The 17,931-nt window shown below is 46.1% G+C and overlaps 1 protein-coding gene across 1 annotated transcript in view; it reads left to right on the forward strand.

Moving 5' to 3' along the window:
- grm1a (glutamate receptor, metabotropic 1a) overlaps positions 1 to 17,580 on the forward strand; it is a gene marked incomplete at both ends in the record, with an annotated part of 25,511 nt that extends 7,931 nt beyond the window's left edge. The window contains 6 exons of the mRNA XM_083689111.1: positions 8,165 to 8,400; positions 10,234 to 10,480; positions 11,206 to 11,374; positions 12,127 to 12,253; positions 14,289 to 15,222; positions 16,764 to 17,580. Coding sequence (XP_083545237.1) covers positions 8,165 to 8,400; positions 10,234 to 10,480; positions 11,206 to 11,374; positions 12,127 to 12,253; positions 14,289 to 15,222; positions 16,764 to 17,580 — 2,530 coding nt within the window. The remainder of the gene's footprint in view (positions 1 to 8,164; positions 8,401 to 10,233; positions 10,481 to 11,205; positions 11,375 to 12,126; positions 12,254 to 14,288; positions 15,223 to 16,763) is intronic.
- Between the last annotated feature and the right edge of the window lie 351 nt (positions 17,581 to 17,931).

A 17,931-nucleotide genomic window follows, 5' to 3' on the forward strand; every position in this document is an offset into this window, starting at 1 on the left:
CAAATCAAATCAAATTAAATCAAATCAAATCAAATCAAATCAAATCAAATCAAATTGTATTGGTCACGTACATCTCATACAGCCATAAGTGATATAGTGAAATACTTTATGAACCTAGCTCCTCGTACAACAACAGTCACTAAGTCAATAAGTCAATAAATCAACAATATAATATAATTCAATATGATAAGGTAGTAATAAAGAAATAAGTAATAATAAAGCAATGCAAGTTGTGGTGCAAAAGTAGTGATGTAGAAGTAGGTTTTGATCATGTCTGGGTTTAGTGGTCCTGATGGGGTATATATCTGCTTCCCTGAGCTAGTCTTACCATAATTCTTGTTCTGGAAGAGTATTTGGATTTATCTGATGATGTAATGATGTGGTTAAAAGTAGGTATTTGTGGTAGGTATCATACTAACCAATGATAGGGCTGATTGAGTCAGTAGGTTTGATGGTCACTCTAATTGAGGAACCTGTTTTGAATTGTCACCGTGGTTGAGGCAACAGCTTTGATTGGTCCTCTAGTGCATGTCTGATTTTGATTGGATGTTTTTTGCACATTGTCTCGCGCTGGTGCTGGAGGGGTGCGACAGGACTTTCACCCTCAGCATGGGGGGAAAAAGTGTTGCCTCATACTGTATGGGGGGCAGTTAACCCCCTTGTCAGGACATGGTACGGCCCGCTGAGAGAAGCTGGTCTGGGGAGAGGGTGTGAAGGGTACGGAGACAAACTGTGATGAGCTCTGAGCCCTGAGGCGAGCTACACAGCAGCCTCAAACTTCAAGACCAGAACCACATCTGTGGCTCCCCCAGAGAGCTGTCTCCTCTCACTCATATAACAACTCTACGGCTTCACAGTACCGGGAGTGACTTGCTTTATTTCACTTTACTATCCAGAGGGAAGGGGGGAGGGGGACGACGACGACGACATTGCATTAAACGGACAGTTCACTCAGTTCAAAATACAAATGTCTGTGGTTAACCACCAACCCTAACCTCCAGTTGACACAACACCTTTTTATTTCGATATCAGTTATTTAGCAACTTGCAGCAGATACATTTTCCAATATAATGGAAGCGGATTGGGTCCAATTTGTGACCACAAGGGGAAGATGTTTGTTCTGCAAGTTGCTACAGTATATTACCGGGATGTAGACTTAGAAAAGTGTCTTGGTGCTTCAACTCAATTGAAGGTATGTGATTAATCACAGAAATTCGATTTTAGAGTGAACTATCCCTTTAAATCGACTAAAAACACAGATAGAGAGGGGACCATTAACAAAGCAGTATACACTCTACATGGAATTTAAAGGGATAGTTCACCCAAATTACAAAATGAGTTGGTTCCTATACCTTACCAATAGTCTATGGGCTGAGAGACTATAATCCATGATTTCTATTTCTTTGAATAGTCACTGATAACTTAAGCTAACTTCAGCCTCCGCCAACCAAAACATAGTGGGAGCATGAATCAGTGCACGAGATGAGTGACACAAAATTGCCCCTGGTGAAAAAATATATAATTTCATCCAATAGTGTTGGCTGTCAGTCATATCTACCTTCATCACCAGTGCCTGTTCCATTACCACCAAACTTCCCCCATTAGGATACACGTGTGGAGCAGACCCACCCACCCGCTCGCAATTAGCACTGTTCAGCTTCTCTCCCCCACTAATGTGTCCTGAATGCTGTTGTTACTAAACTCATTTGCATAAGCTGCTTTTCCACTTATAGTGCTCATTTCTGCCCGTCTTATTGCCGAGATTTTGGTCTGTTTCTATTTTGCATGCCTTAAAAGCCGCAAATACTTCACCCATTTTTTGGGGGGGGGGCAAAATGGAGATATATAAATTGGACCTGGGATGTACAGGGATGCGTCAGGCAAGTTGGCAGGGTGTCCTTGTGTCTTCTACAGTGGCGTAGACTGAGGCAGGGAGAAAGCTATGAATCAGTATTGTTTGTCTTATCTTTTCTATACACTACAGTCCTCGCGTTTCCTTAACAACCCAGCTTTGGTTTGACTCCGAGCCTGAATAAATGAAACATTTAGGGAGCCACTGGGAGCGTAGTTGGAGACGGCGTACGACGCATTTAGCTGCTGCATCCTGCGTTTCAGAAGCTTTTATCTCCTCCTCATCTCGGAGGAGTGAAAGAAAAGGATGTGGGATTCCGCCTATTCACTATTTCTCACAAGAGGTTCTACAGTACAACCAGGACTGAATAGGCAGATTCATTATCTCCTGTCACCACAACAAGTGTGAGTGAATTAGCCGCTTTGTCTGTGGATTAGGGCTCTCTACTCTACAATCAAAACTGGTATCCGGAAGGTTTCGGTGTCCGACAAAGTAGAGCTCATGGTAAGAAACCCATTGTCCCCTAGTAGAGTTTAGCTGTGGTACAAATAACAAATCCATTTGCCTAATCTCTGCGATCACTGGTTACAGTTTAGGGTTAGATTGAATTGTGCCTTTTCAAAAGGCGCCAACGGTGGTTGATAGGGTGACCTCTCACCTCCTCCTATCTGTTATAATATTCTGTTTCCTCCTGGCATCCCTCATCTCCAAGGTGGGGGTGGGGGGGGGGGGGGGTGGGGTTGCACTTCTCAGAAGATGGGTTGCATAACAGTGAAGTAGGTCATACTGGTAGGATGGAGCAAAGGGGGTTTGCCTGTTATTATACTGGGGGAGAGATTATATTTCTACTCTTCCTCAGTGATGCCTGTGAGGAGTGCTGTGAAGACGGCCCCTTCTCAGCCCATGTGGAGATGATCTCTGAAGTCTCCATTTTCCCATCTCAGGATTATCCCCGGTGTGTGTGGCATGATCCCCCCTGCCTGACAGGGCGAGTGTGTGGCTGCTTCCCCTTAAGAGGCCGGGCTCCCTTTCCAGAAACATGTTCCTTTCATTAGACTCCCTTTCAACACATTACATGGTGATACATTAGTGATGAGAATGTGGACTTACTGCAGGGAGAGAAGCACTGCGCCGAGCCCACTATCTGTGCCCCTCCTCTTCCCTGCCGTTTTGCTACCCTTATGACCCATTGAGCTTATCTGAGTTTAAATGAAGTTTATCGGGGCACATTGTGAGGAAGCTGGCACCAGTGGTGTGAAGGCTCTCAGATTAAGGGAGCATATCATGTCTATTTTATGCTATACCAGTAGCTTTTCCTGTGGAAAAGAAAGTCAATTTCACTCTTTCAAGCTAGCGTGTTGCTAACGTTACAGTCACCATGGAGACCTTGGTTGTTTTGTTTAATGAGAGACTCAGTATACAGTAGGAGTCTCTTACTGGAGTTCCGTCAGTCAGTTTGTCACTGTGACTCTCAACAAAAGGAAATGGCTGCTTTAAAAAACAATAGTGGCTTCAAAGATAATAGCATACTAAGGTAGAGTAGTCTTAACCATGGCTTATTTGTGTTATTATAGTAGTTCCACAAAGTCACTCTTTCACAGATGACTCAGTCGAAATTGTAACTGTTTATGTTTGAGTGCCCAGGAGGGATAACAAGAGGTAGTTGAATATTCATAATACAGCCCAACATAACATAACATAATGTAGCATAACATAACACACTGTCAAGGACATCTCTCTCTCTCTCTCGCTCTCTCTCTCTCTCTCTCTCAATCAATTTGAAGCCTTGTTTGTTTCCAAGTATGAAGGACTGATGAATGACAATGATGTGATCAGAAACAGCACGCTGGGTTGGCATCTGGATGTCATTGTAAGATCAGACCATGCTTAGACTGAAACCGTTTCCTGGTCCTGATGGCTTCTAGGATGGCAACACTGCAAGGTTAATGTCATACATTAACCTCGCTGAGGTTTGAAACTTCCTAGTTTGGAAACCCTGGGGAAATCCTGCAGAAAGAAGCTACTAAGGGGTGGAAACCCGTTTAAAATGAGTGATGCCTCGCAACACATCAAACCAATCAAATACCTGGCTTGGGCAGAGCTCCAATAAATCATAATTCAGTTTTTCCTTCAGGTTTTCTTCCAGTTTCTTCAATGTTGCAAGGTAGCATAGGCAAAACTCTCTGACAAATAGTGAAAACCTGGTTGGAAGAGATGACGCACGTAACAAGCAACCATTCTACGGGCATGTGGAGTGGGGAGTTCTTGGAATGTTACATCCAAGGAAAATTGCAAGCACATTCTCCCATCACTCGAGGTGTGAGAACAACATGTTTTGGAGGTATGGTGATGTGAGACTACATGAGCATATGTGCATGCAGGCATGTGCAACCACACACACACATACACACACACACACACACACACACACATACATTCTCACAAAGGAAGGAAGGAAGGAAGGAAGGAAGGAAGTCTATGGAGTCTATGGAGATCAAAAGAGTGATTTATTCTTTAAATATTGGGAAAAAGAGAAGTGCCAGCAGGTAGCTAGCAGAAAATCTCTCTTCCTAACAGTGTTCCCTGTCCGTGGAAGAGAGATAGATCTCCGAACTAGGGCGTGATGAATAAGTAAAGGCTGGTGGATGGGCTTTTAATGGATGGCAGCTTGGCCCGGGCTGTCTCCAGCCTCCGGAGAGGCCTGGCGCGATGCAGCGAACAAACCATCACTTCGCTCATGCAAAATGAACTGGATCAGGGAGAAGGAGAAAGGGAAGACAGGGAGAGAGCGGGGAAGAGGGGGAGGCGGGGGGAGACACATGGAAGATAACGGGGACGGTATGGGAGAGATTGAGGGGAGAGAGATGGAGTGATAAAGAGAGTGGAAGAGAGAAGGAAGAAGGAGATGGCGCGATAGAGGGAGACAGCGGAGGTAGAGAGAGGATCAGAGGGAGGGAAGATGAAGATGGACAGGAAAAAGAGGGGAAAGTGAGTGGGGACAGAGGGGAGCTGGAGGGAGGAGGAGAGGAGAGGAGGGAGGAGAGGAGAGGAGAGGAGAGGAGGGAGGAGAGGAGAGGATGGCATTGGATCTATTCAACATCACATGAGTTATGATACTGTAGTTTCAATGTAATCAGGTCAGTTGACATTGTAAAAGTCTCTTGATATCTGGAGGGCACATCTGAGGCAACGGCTCGGCATCCATTCATCAGGAATTCAATGAATATTTGCATAGTGTCTGTTTGAGTCTGCTGGGCTAAACAAGGGACTCCTTCTGAACCTTTTATTTTTTTATTTTTTAGGAAACTCACAATTAATTCTCTGAGGAAAGAGTACATGTGATTAAGTCTCTACCAATTAATTCATGGCTTCATGAATATACAAATGTGTTATCAAACTATCTGTAACTAATTCATCTGAAATAGTCTGGGGAGGTCTCCTCCAGCTCTCAGACCACTAGCTGAAAGCTCTGTTGTGTTATAGTACACATTAATTATCTAAGTTGGTTCAGCTTCTCCAAACAACGTTTCCCCAACACTGAGCATACCTCTCTGCGGTAAGCTTTAATTGACCACTTGATGCATGTGATTTGCCCTGCAATGTGTTTCACTGAAAAGCAGTGGTAGGTGTTTTTAATGGCATTAGTTTTACAGTAGGAGCGTGTAGTCATGAATATTGGATAAATGTTCCATTAGCAACATACCTGATACATTAAAGTCATGGGGCCTAGGTACACTGAATCAAATTAGGCCCGTTTCGGTGTTCCCTTATTGGTTTGACTGTTTTGATGAGGTGTCCGACCGTGTTGTGCAGTACGTGGGGGAACCTGACAGCACGGAGGAAGAAAATGTCATTTTTCTTTATCACTAACCCTGATGAGAATGCAGCTACGCATGTCTGCCTCTGCAACATCTCATGCATTATTTATGGCTGAGTTGAATAAATGCTCCACACACTGTCTCTTTCCCAAATCCAATCTCTCTGCCATAGCAGGCTGTTCTCCACGCCTCTGTAAGGAAAGATATTGGATGTCCTGTAGCACTGTATCCAATTGAGCACTTCAAATGTAGTTACATTGGGTCAGAGAGTGGACCAAGCCGGTATGGGAGAATTGTAGACGGCATGGAGAACACTAATTACAGTTTCTGTCTGAACATGTGATGAGAGGGAGTGTGACGGTGGTTTGGGATCCTCTCTCCATATTTGAGAGGTCGTGCAGTACAGTACACACACACACACACACACACACACACACACACACACACACACACACACACACACACATGCCAGACACACACTCCTCACACATACACACTGAGCCTGATAGAGGCAAAATGTGACTGTGACCAATTAGATTCATGTGTCTCTGGCCTAAACTCAATTAAGAGAAGGAGTATACAGTGTACACCTGACTGTTCTAAAAATATCACTAAATACCCAGTAGATGGCATTGTCTTACGACAGGTGGCGTGACTCCTACGCACGCTCAGAGCCTCCACCCATTATATCTACATATTATATACATATATATACAGTATATACATATATATTGCGTTATATATCATCATCACAACTGAAGAAGAGCCATAGAACGCTTGAGAACAAAAGAAAAGATGCCTGTTTTCAAACCCAAAACTAACTTTTCAGAAACACTAATGTAACTCACTGTAGCAAATCCTCATGTTTCATTTTGGAATTGTATAGAACCTTGTTGAAATGAGCAAACAAGGCTTGGGTAAGAACCCCCCCGCCCCCCCCCCCCCCCCCGGTCCCCCCCACCCCCAGACACACACACTTGTCCGTCACCCAGAAATATCCCCTCTGTGTGAGATAATTGGATCCTGGGTGACTCACTCCCTAATTGGTGGGTAGCTGTCAAATAGCACAGGTATTCAAGGCAGCAGCCAGAAGGGAACATTAGAGATGGAGACAGGGTGAGTGAGAGTAGGCAGAGCCACACCAACTCTCGGACCCACTGGAGCAGAAAAGAGCACAGCTTAGAGCAGCTCTGCTCATCCATTCATTTATTTTCTGCATCTGCGTCTCTCTTTCTTTCTTTTCCATCCCTTTAAGGCTCTCGAGGCTAGATGCATGTCTAAATGAGCTTAGTTTAGTGGAAATTCTGACGTTGAAGGGACACAACAACAAACAAACAAACAAGCTATGTGGATTGCGGTAAAGCTGACAATTAAAATGGAGACCGTTCTTTGGTCCTTTGTATTCATATTCCATACACACAGAGATGCAGATTGTCTTAGCGAATAGCAACCTTGGGGTTATCCATTGGCATACTGTTCACGGTGGCTATTGGGGCAAGTTAACCATAGAGACCTGAGTTAAAGGGCTTTGCCTATTATTTTAGTGAGCAAAGGAGCAGGCCGTTGCTATTGAATCTTGTTATTGGGATGAACATGACACATGACCTCTATGCTCTAATTCTCTTTTGTCACCTTTTCCTTCATGACAACTAACCTTAAAGAAACCGTCAGTGAAAGTAAGTCAGAAAAGGTGACTACTGCAACAACTTTTAGCCTGTTGCTTGTTAGGCTCCCACTTTCCTGGAGGCTGGTGGAGGTAGAAATCGGAGGACGGGGCTCATTGTATTGCATGGAACGGAATGAGGAATGGTAAACCCGTGTTTGATACCATTCCTCACTCCATGCCATGCATTACAATGAGCCCATCCTCCGATTTCTACCTCCTCCAGCCTCCACTGCTGCCACCATACAGATACCTATCAGGAGACAAGTACATGAATACTTTAAAGAGAGCAGCAACACAACTGGAGCTGAGCGCTATCGTGTCACTGGACGGTTGCCAAGATCCCTGCTTGTAAGAAAATGGGAAAACAAAACACGAACGCAACTATTAAGTAAACTATTTATTTGGTTTTTCTGTCTTTAATGAGAAAAAATGACTTTCCGGGCAGCAGTCTCCTAATTGCAGAGTGTGCTCTTTTGTGAAATGTTGAACCGACCATGCATCGGGAACCTAATTGAAACATCTATAGTTGTATAAATAACTCCAAACATTCATTATGGTATTGATGACTTTTTCCATAATTCATCAGAATATTTCATTAAAGTTAAACTTGGCGTAAAGTGAAATTAAGCGTTACCAATAAGTGCCTAATGTATTTGTCATTGTCTTACATGCGTTTGGATACCTCTCATCACAACCCAATTACAGTGTTTAGCATGGTGTAAAGTCGACGAGAAACAAACTGATTCTCCCTGAACACACTTTCTCTCCCTCTCTCTCTCTCTCTCTCTCTCACTCCCTCTCTCTCACTCTCTCTTTCTCTCCTTCAAGTGATGGATGGGCAGATCGTGATGAGGTGGTGGAGGGCTACGAGATGGAAGCGGAGGGCGGGATCACCATGAAGCTGCAGTCGGAGGAAGTGACGTCGTTCGATGACTACTTCCTGAAGCTGCGTCTGGACACCAACACAAGGAACCCCTGGTTCTCGGAGTTCTGGCAGTACCGCTTCCAGTGCCACCTCCCGGGCCACCCCCAGGAGAACAAGAACTACAAGAAAGTCTGCTCCGGTAAGAAAGCACTAAATAATTACATAACCCAGATTCATATTCAGAAGAACAAAACAAGGGTTTTCGGAAGGAAGAGGAGCCTGTGTTTATATCAATAAAAGCTGTGGGAAGAAGATTATGTAATATTATCTGAAAAAATTTACAAAGTAGTGGTACAGTAGTTAGTGGTTATTTGCCCCACCTCAATGTCAATGCATGGTAAGTGATGATTTAGGCGCTAGGTTTTTATAGAACAGATAACAGTTGAATGATAACAGTATGTGTTGTTTTTTTCCTGTTCAAATATTCTCTCTGCTTGCCAATAAAAGGTGATCTAGGTAAATTGAATTGTTGCTCCCCCCACCAAGCTGTTTTGATTAACCACCAGATTTCTAATTGATTCACAACAAACCACAAAGATTAACATAATTATTAGCTCTATCACCTGAAATGATACTCGATATGCATGTTTTCAATCATTTTGATTAATTAAAAGGTGCTCTAACGATCGTTAATGTCAATGTTTGATTATTCACCTCGTCCTAATGCTTGATATATCATAGAAAATAGGGTAAATAAGTGAGAATTGAATAATGACACAATTACAGAGCAGTTAAGCTGCAGTTTGCTGTTCTTCTATATCTGTTGTTATTCTCTCTTCCAAAAGATCTCCAAGGTGGTAAGTGTATATTTTAAGTCAAGATTAAAGGGATGGTTGTTGGATGTACTTGCACTTGCACTGAGAAAGCACCTCACTCCTGTAGGACAAGCAGAGTTTGGCTGCTATGATGATCTTTGATGATCAACAAAACTCAATCCTATTGGCCTTCTACCCCGGACCGATGAAATAAATAGAAAACTCCAAATTGGCTCGGTTCTGTTCTTGCCGGGGGTGGGGTCGTATCAGTCAAACTCTTCTGTAGAGCTCTTTGGTTGTTGTTGGAAAATACTGCAATGTGGAAACCACAAAGAGGGATAACTCCCAAGAGCACCCCGTTCACAACCCTCCCCCAGAGTAATACCACCACAGCAGTGGAGGCTGGTGGAGGTAGAAATCGGAGGACGGGCTCATTGTAATGCGTGGACACACATGTTTGATACCATTCCTTATTCCATTCCATGCATTACAATGAGCCTGTCCTCTGATTTCTACCTCCACCAGCCTCCTCTGCACCACGGTATCAGAGTATTGTCCTGCATAGATTGCACCCTACGTTACCTATCTTCATGTGATCACCAAACACAAAAATGGCCATGGTTGTTTTTGCATAGGGGAGCACTGGGTGAATATAGAGAAAATATGGATCATCTCAATTTGAGCAGTTATAACAAATCTTGTTTGCGACGTAGCACCTCAGGTACAGTATGATAGATGGGTGAGTGAAGGTATCTTTTCCCTGCCTCGATAACCGTGTTTGACCAGTTGTATTGCCTGGAAGTGCTTTCAGCTGGCTGACTACAAACTGCTTGAAAAACAATATGGTGTCCACTGACTTAACGGTTGTTCCATCTCCCTCAAGATTTCTTCAAGATCTGTATCCTTTCGGGAATAAGCCTCTGGACACCATATTGTGAACAATACGTTGTGCCAATTATATTGTGCTGCAAAAAAAAGAAAGAGGTTTGTTTTATCTTGGATTATGTCCAATCCAATTTATATTATTAGAGTTCCGTTTTTTATATATTTGGTGAGGAGAGGCACAATTCTCCTGCAGTACAATATTCTTTGAGCATCAATTCACTCTAAATCCAGCACAAAAACAATAAAAATGTAGACTTAGCCTAGACTTAGCCTACATCAGTCAAATCATAACCTCCCCTTTTGACATCTGGTTCGTTTTTCACCAATCCCAGGCAACGAGAGTCTGCATGAGAACTACGTCCAGGACAGCAAGATGGGCTTCGTCATTAACGCCGTCTACGCCATGGCCCACGGTCTCCATGACATGCACAGCGAACTGTGTCCAGACCAGCCTGGCTTGTGTGAGGCTATGGACCCCATCGACGGCAGCAAGCTGCTGGACTACCTGCTCAAAACCACTTTCAGAGGAGTCTCGGGGGAGGAGGTATACTTCGACCAGAACGGAGATACCCCTGGCAGGTGAGGGAAAGAGGGGGACGGAGGCTTGGTGGAGGAGGAGGAGGAGGAGGGGGAGGAGGGGGATGAGGTTGCTATGGAGAATTGTTGGTGATAAGATGTTGTGTGTGATAACTAGCAGCACACATATGCACAGGCGTGCAGACTCCCTCGCATTCACACACCATGCATATACACATGCTCAGATTTGATACTTCTGTCTCACACACACACCCACACACACACACACACACACACACACACACACACACACACACACACACAAGCATGTTGAATCATAACGGGCTGCGACTGGAGCAGATACAGTGTATCAGTCTGCTGCACCAGTCATTTCCTCGTATCTGCAGTTCCCTCAGCCCCAGAGGCAGGTTCTGACAGGAGGAAAACACATCCCAATAATTTCTTCGTCACTTAGAGGTCAGGTATAGTGGTAAGAGACATGCACTGATAATGGGACGCTCTCTGGCCTCACCTGAAATTGCTTTAGAAAAACTCAAACGATGGTCATAAGCTGTTAAAGTGATTTTGGATGAAAGGATCTGCTAAGCTAGGGACTTGTTATCATTAAATTACCTGTCACTTATTCACTCTCCCTTTCCCTCTCCTTCTCTTTATCTCCGTCTCCCTCCCTTTCTTGCCCTCTCTCTCTCTCTCCATATAATCTCACACTCCAACCCCCTTTGTTATCTCTCTCTGCATCCCCCAACCCCCCCTGCTCCCCCACTCAGGTATGACATCATGAACTTGCAGAGTGTCGGTGACAGTCGCTATGACTACCTGCACGTGGGCTCGTGGCACGAGGGCATCCTCACCATCGACGACTGGAAGTTGTGGGTGAACAGCAGCGACATGGTCCGCTCCGTCTGCAGTGACCCCTGCTCCAAGGGACAGATCAAGGTACGGAACCAACCGAACCAAACTGGGCCGGGCCGGGCCGGGCCGAGACAGGTCCAGTATTAGTTATGAGAGCTTGTCGAGAGATCACTATAGGGGTTCCATACACCAGAGATGGCTTTTCATACCGTTGGCCAATCCAGATCTTGGAGGGGCAGAGCGTCTGTTTGCTTCTGGTTGATCTCCGTTTAGCTTCGCCTGATATTATCTTAGCGATTGATGATGGTCAGCAATAAGTGATGGTCAAGGTTTGTAGTAGATTTCTGTAGATTATATAGATTTAAGATTAGCCTTAGAATCTTGTTGATGTTGTGATATTGCAAAACAGTGGTGTACTTTAAGGAAACACCTTGAATCGTTGCAATCAGGGGTCAGCTCTGTTTGGCCTGGCCATAAGCCCCCCAGAGGGAGCATTCACACTCTCCTGTCTGCTTTAACCGGCCCTGGTACTGCTTTGTTTTAAGCCCTGCGATGCTCACCCTATTTTACATATCACAGCGCTGATAACATCCACTCAGGGAACAGGATAATGCAACTGCAGCTGGCCTTGATTTTGAAACATTATGCAAATAGGGCTTAGGAAAAACGTTCACTAACACAGGTTCTTTCTAAATGCACCATCAAGGTCGTGCTCGTCTCCAACGCCCCTTTGATGTGTGACTGTGTCTGGGTTGTTGTGTCTGTGAGATTTGCAGTTTGTTGTTTTGACTGAGAGGTTGTGACCCCTAGTGTTGACGTCTGGCTTCTGTGTCCAGGTGATAAGGAAGGGTGAGGTGAGCTGCTGCTGGATCTGCACCAGCTGCAAGGACAACGAGATCGTCCAGGATGAATTCACCTGTCGGGCTTGTGACCTGGGCTGGTGGCCTGACGACGAGCTGGAAGGTAAGGAGGACTGTCCACCATGATTACTGACGAGACTGACTGCTCTCTACCTGTACCCCTTCCTCAGCCCCTCCCCCCTGATACCCCCTGCCTCCAACCCCTCTACTTATGTATGTCTCCCCCAGCCCTGAACCTCAGCCCCTGCGTCTGCCCCCATCTCCTCTGGCACTAACCTCGCTGGGTGTTCTTGGAACCCCATTAACCGTGATCCACAACCCCAATCTGTCTACCTGTCTCACCCATCAACCTCATGCATGACACCCCCTCCCCCAAAGCCACAACCTCACCCTGACAGCCTCAATAAAATCCAACCCCCAAATCCCTGCCTACTGTCTCCCCCTGCCTCACCCCTACTGTGAAGGGATTGCAAATGTTGGCTTATTTGTCCCCATTCCCAGCTGATGGTTTCTTTTCTATGGGCTTTTGTCCTCTCTGTGTCCCTCCATCACTGAAACGCATGACTCTGCCTGTCATGTACTCTGCCTTCACAAACTCTCTCGTTTAATCTCCCTTCTTCGCTCTCTGACCTGCTCTCACTGTCTGCTCTTTCCCCATTCTGTGCCCCCCCCCCCCCTCCTCTTTTCTCTCCCCTTCTCTTCTCAGCTCTCTACCGTGTCTTTTTTCTCTCTCTAGTTTTTATTGTGACCCGGTCGTTGGTTTGACAGCAGTATGCTGAGTTCAGGGGAGCTCTCACAGCTGCTAGGTGAAATATCCTATTAGTGCTTTGAGAGGCCTGGGGTAGATTTCAACCAGTTTGTCGTAAAAGATGAACTTTCCTCATCCCTTGTGATTCCGTTTGTGTGCCTAGGGAATACTGATGGGGAATATCGCCTCCAGATTTTTTGTAGTGAGGTGTTTCTATGTGACTCACCATTTCAACTCCTCTGGCTTTGTCATTCCTTGTAACTGGGAAGGCCACTTGTTCAGGTGCTCAGAGCAGGTACTGTTCACTCGAGGACTGAGTCTTTAAGTAATATTTGAATTATTCAAAGGTGCGCTTAAAGCTCTGACAGGACTGTGTAGGTTTAGCAGAATAAGAGATTTGAAGTTCTGTGTGAGCGAGGATAAAGATAAGTGCATTTCATCTTTGCCACCCTTGTCCGTAGGCACTGTGTGAGGCTGATGCCTTGATAAGCTAATCTGGGTGACCAAAGGTATACAGATAACCTCTCTCAACAGAACTTCACATTTCTCTGAAACTTATGTTAGCGCTTTAAAATGTTTCTTAAAGTACAAGGGGATACATCAAACACAACCCTCCTTACTTTTCAAACTAAGAAAGATGCTGTGTAGCCTGATATTCGGAGATTCTTGTGTTTTGGCTTAGAAGGACGGATGGATCCTGATGTGTTTTTTTTTATGGCGTAGGCCTGGCCTGTGGTGGCAGTGACTGTAATGCTATTAGGAGCAGAGCGTAATTCATGAGTTTAAGCTGTGTCTGGGGACGTCACTTTTCTCTCATTAAGCTCCTGCGAGCCCAGTGTGTGTCGGATGAGAAATCAGTACCAATGTGAAATGATGGACAGCACACACACACACACACACACACACACACACACACACACACACACACACACACACACACACACACACACACACACACACACACACACATACACATACACATACACACACACACACACACACACACACACACACACACACACACACACTTGCTGCAGCATAAGCGGAAGAGGAAAATCTGACAGAATTGGAGCTTTAAGATGTGTATGAGTGTGTGTGCAAATGAGTTCTTGAGCAATTTTAGGCCAATTTTGAAGTGCTATGATCTTCCCTATACTGTATGCACCTCTTGACTTCCCCAATGTTTCTAAATCTGTGCACCAGTCTTCTGCTTTCCTCTCCTCCCCCTCTTCTCTCCTCATCTTCTCTCTCACTAACTGTGTCCCCCTCTTCTATCCTGGCAAGAGTGCTTTCCATTAGTTTTTCACAGTTCTAATCTAGTTTACTCAAAATATACATACATGATCAAATAGATCAAATAACTAACAAAACCCATCTCTCCTGTCTACAGGTTGCCAGCCCCTGCCTCTAAAGTACGTGGACTGGGCAGACGTGGAGTCCATAGTGGCAGTGGCCTTCTCCTGCGTGGGCATCATGATCACCTCATTCGTCACCTTCATCTTCATCCAGTACCGTGACACGCCTGTGGTCAAGTCCTCCAGCCGCGAGCTCTGTTACATCATCCTGGCAGGGATCATCCTGGGTTACATCTGCCCCTTCACCCTCATCGCCCGCCCCACCCTGGCCTCCTGCTACCTGCAGCGCCTCCTAGTGGGCCTCTCCTCCGCCATGTGCTACTCCGCCCTGGTCACCAAGACCAACCGCATCGCCCGCATCCTAGCCGGCAGCAAGAAGAAGATCTGCACCAAGAAGCCCCGGTTCATGAGCGCCTGGGCCCAGGTGGTCATCGCCTTCGCGCTGATCAGCCTCCAGCTCAGCCTGGAGATCACGCTCATCATCCTGGAGCCTCCGCTGCCAGTCAAGTCCTACCCCAGCATCCGTGAGGTCTACCTCATCTGTAATACCAGCACCGTGGGCATGGTGGCGCCGCTGGGCTACAACGGTCTGCTGATCATCAGCTGCACCTACTACGCCTTCAAGACGCGCAATGTCCCTGCCAACTTCAACGAGGCCAAGTACATCGCCTTCACCATGTACACCACCTGCATCATCTGGCTGGCCTTTGTGCCGATCTACTTCGGCTCCAACTACAAGATCATCACCACGTCGTTCTCCGTGAGCCTCAGCGTCACCGTAGCGCTGGGATGCATGTTCACGCCCAAAATGTACATCATCATCGCCAAGCCGGAGAGGAACGTCCGGAGCGCCTTCACCACGTCCGACGTGGTGCGGATGCACGTGGGAGACGGGAAGCCGGCCCCCTGCCAGAGCAACAGCCTGCTCAACATGTTCCGCCGGAAGAAGACCGCGTCCGGCAACGCCAAGTGAGTGACCTCCTGTGACATCACAATGTTTAGAGATCGGAGGAGGTCGGGCCAATAGAATGACGGATTAGGGCCGATATGCTGAAATGCTCCAACACGTTCCTCCAGAGTAGTAAAAGCGATAGCAGTAATAACACAATGTTTTGATCCTTATAACATCTTTGTCAGGTCTGACGATCCTGAATAAGACATGACAAAGGTCTGTCTGGATTGAAATGTTGATTTGGTACGACTGTCAAGGTATGCGTTGGAGTATTTGAGTGTGTGGGCCTGATTCTGTTCTACCTTTTTTTCTGCCCAACACCTCATGAAATATCATGTGTGTTTGTTTGACAACAATATTGATTCTTAGATTTGACAGTCAAGACAGAATAGTCTAGGCCAATGCAGTGAGAGGCAGATATCACTGACGCCCCCCCCCCCCCCAGACATTATACAGTGTTTGCTACCAAAGAACTGGGGTTATCTTTAATGAAAGCTTTTGAGATTAGCCCTAAATGATATACTGTGAAGCTAATGGAAGCAGATGCTTCATGTATGATGATTAAAATATTGATTTCATTGATCTAAATTGGATTCCTAACCTAAATCACATGCTCAACCTGACTTGAGGTCCTCAGCAAAATACATACTGACAGTGTCTGAAGTAAGGAATGGGACAAAGAATGAGAGACTGTTTATGAACCCTTGAATGTTTTAATGTTGTCTCTCACCCTTGTTCTGTTATGCCTCTCTAAACGTCTTCAAATCCATAGAGTGTTTTGAGGGTGTCTCCAGAAGGCCATTGTGTAGACACAGAGCTGTTCTACCCCTGTCCTTGAGGGATGCAGTGTTTACAAGTGGTCTTTGTACCACTTTGGCCCATAATTGTTCAATGAATATCAATGCTTGGTAGGATGGTCCGCTAATTTGGTTTTGCAGCTCTTGGGCGGTTGCTGGTTACAAGGTACGAATGACAGCCAGTAGACACTGCAGTCCTTAGGAGCAGGAGATGTGCACTGCTATTTTAGGTTGCTTTTGGTTTATCCTGAATTACCCTCACGTTTATCCCGGTTTTAAGCATGAATGCCTCCCTGTCTACCTCACTAACCACATAAGAGAGCTAATCCTAGCCTGCTATGCACAGCACTAAAACCTGTGTCATTTTTTTTAGACCAGTTTAGGCACCTGAAACATTGTGTGCAAAGTGCACGTTGGCCATATCAGCTTGATAAGCACTTAGATAAACAGGTGTAAATTAGCTGGATGGCTTCTAAGTACTCTGAATTCAGCCATCTATTGTTCATAATGGTCTGCCAACAGCACATTATGAATCACATGTATTTGTTAAGTGCTCCGATTGGTAGATGCAATGAATGAACTCCAGCCCTGCTGCCTGTTAATGTCAATGTCGTTGGTCGTAAAGTATTTTAACATGCGTTAGAAATGTTGAAATGCGGCTGTTCTGTTGTTGTTGTTGTTGTTGTTGTTCCTCTTTGTTGTTGTCTTCACCCTCACCGGGTTTCCTGCTTTAGTAACGGCAGTCTTTATCTCGTTCATAGTTCTAATGGCAAGTCTGTGTCATGGTCTGAACCAGGTGCAAGACACCCTCAGAGGGGGGGGAATGTGTGGCACAGACTGTCTGTGCATGTGAGGAAACAGGAAGCCGGCTCGAATCAGATGGCGGTCATCCGGCCCCTAACTAACGCCCCCGACCCCCACAGCTGCGACCGCCACGGCTCTGGCACAGACCCCCACCTCCCCCACCCCGGCACCAAGGCTCTGTACAACCTGACGGAGGAGGAGGATGAGGGGGATGTGCGCCCTCTCTGGACTCCCCCCTCTCACTCTGGAACGCTCCGCGGGCAGGACTCGGATAAGCCACCCTCTTATTCACCTGAGCACTTAATGGGCTGTACCACCGACCGCTTGCAGGGGGCGGTGGTGGACACGCACACCTCCAATGTCCCTGCACTGAATGACACAATCGAGGCAAGCTCCACCAATCAGCCCCTAGGCTTCACCCCCTCTCAGTTTCCTCTTCCCCTGCAAGGGGGAGCTTTTTGCGAGGGGCTGATGTCCCCCCTGGAGGGGCCTGTGGGTGAGGGACTGGATCTCTTACCCAGTTACATGTATGATCATGCCAAGGAGGGGGAGGAGGAGGAAGAGGGGGAGGAAGAGGAGGGGCTTACCCAGAGTAAGCTGACCCTGGAGGACTCCCTGGCTCTGACTCCCCCCTCCCCCTTCAGGGACTCGGTGTGTTCGGGCCGGTCGGTCCCTGGCTCCCCCGTCTCTGAGTCTGTCCTCTGTAGCCCCCCAAGCTCGGCCTACACCTCAGTTGTCCTCCAGGACTTCCTACAGAGCTCCTCAACACTGTGAGAGCCACGGACACTGACACAGAGACACACACACACACACACACACACACACACACACACACACACACACTAGATGTAACATTTACCATTTGATAATTGATTTCATTACTTATTTATTTATTACTATTTTTCCATTTGCTCGGTCATTCGCTTGCTTGGAATTTTACTAATTTACTTTTACATCAAGGGGGAGTCAAAGTGAGAAAGAAGATGAAAATAAATAAATAATGGAATTGTCCAGGAGCAATTACATTTCTCAAGGGCTGTGAGTCCCACCAACCTCCCTGTACACTTTGAGACTGGGAACAGTGCCAAAACTAGCTGGCTCTTGTGCCAAATGGATTAAGGAGCT

The sequence above is a fragment of the Argentina silus genome (genome assembly GCF_951799395.1).
Source record: "Argentina silus genome assembly, chromosome: 17".
Taxonomy (NCBI): domain Eukaryota; kingdom Metazoa; phylum Chordata; class Actinopteri; order Argentiniformes; family Argentinidae; genus Argentina; species Argentina silus.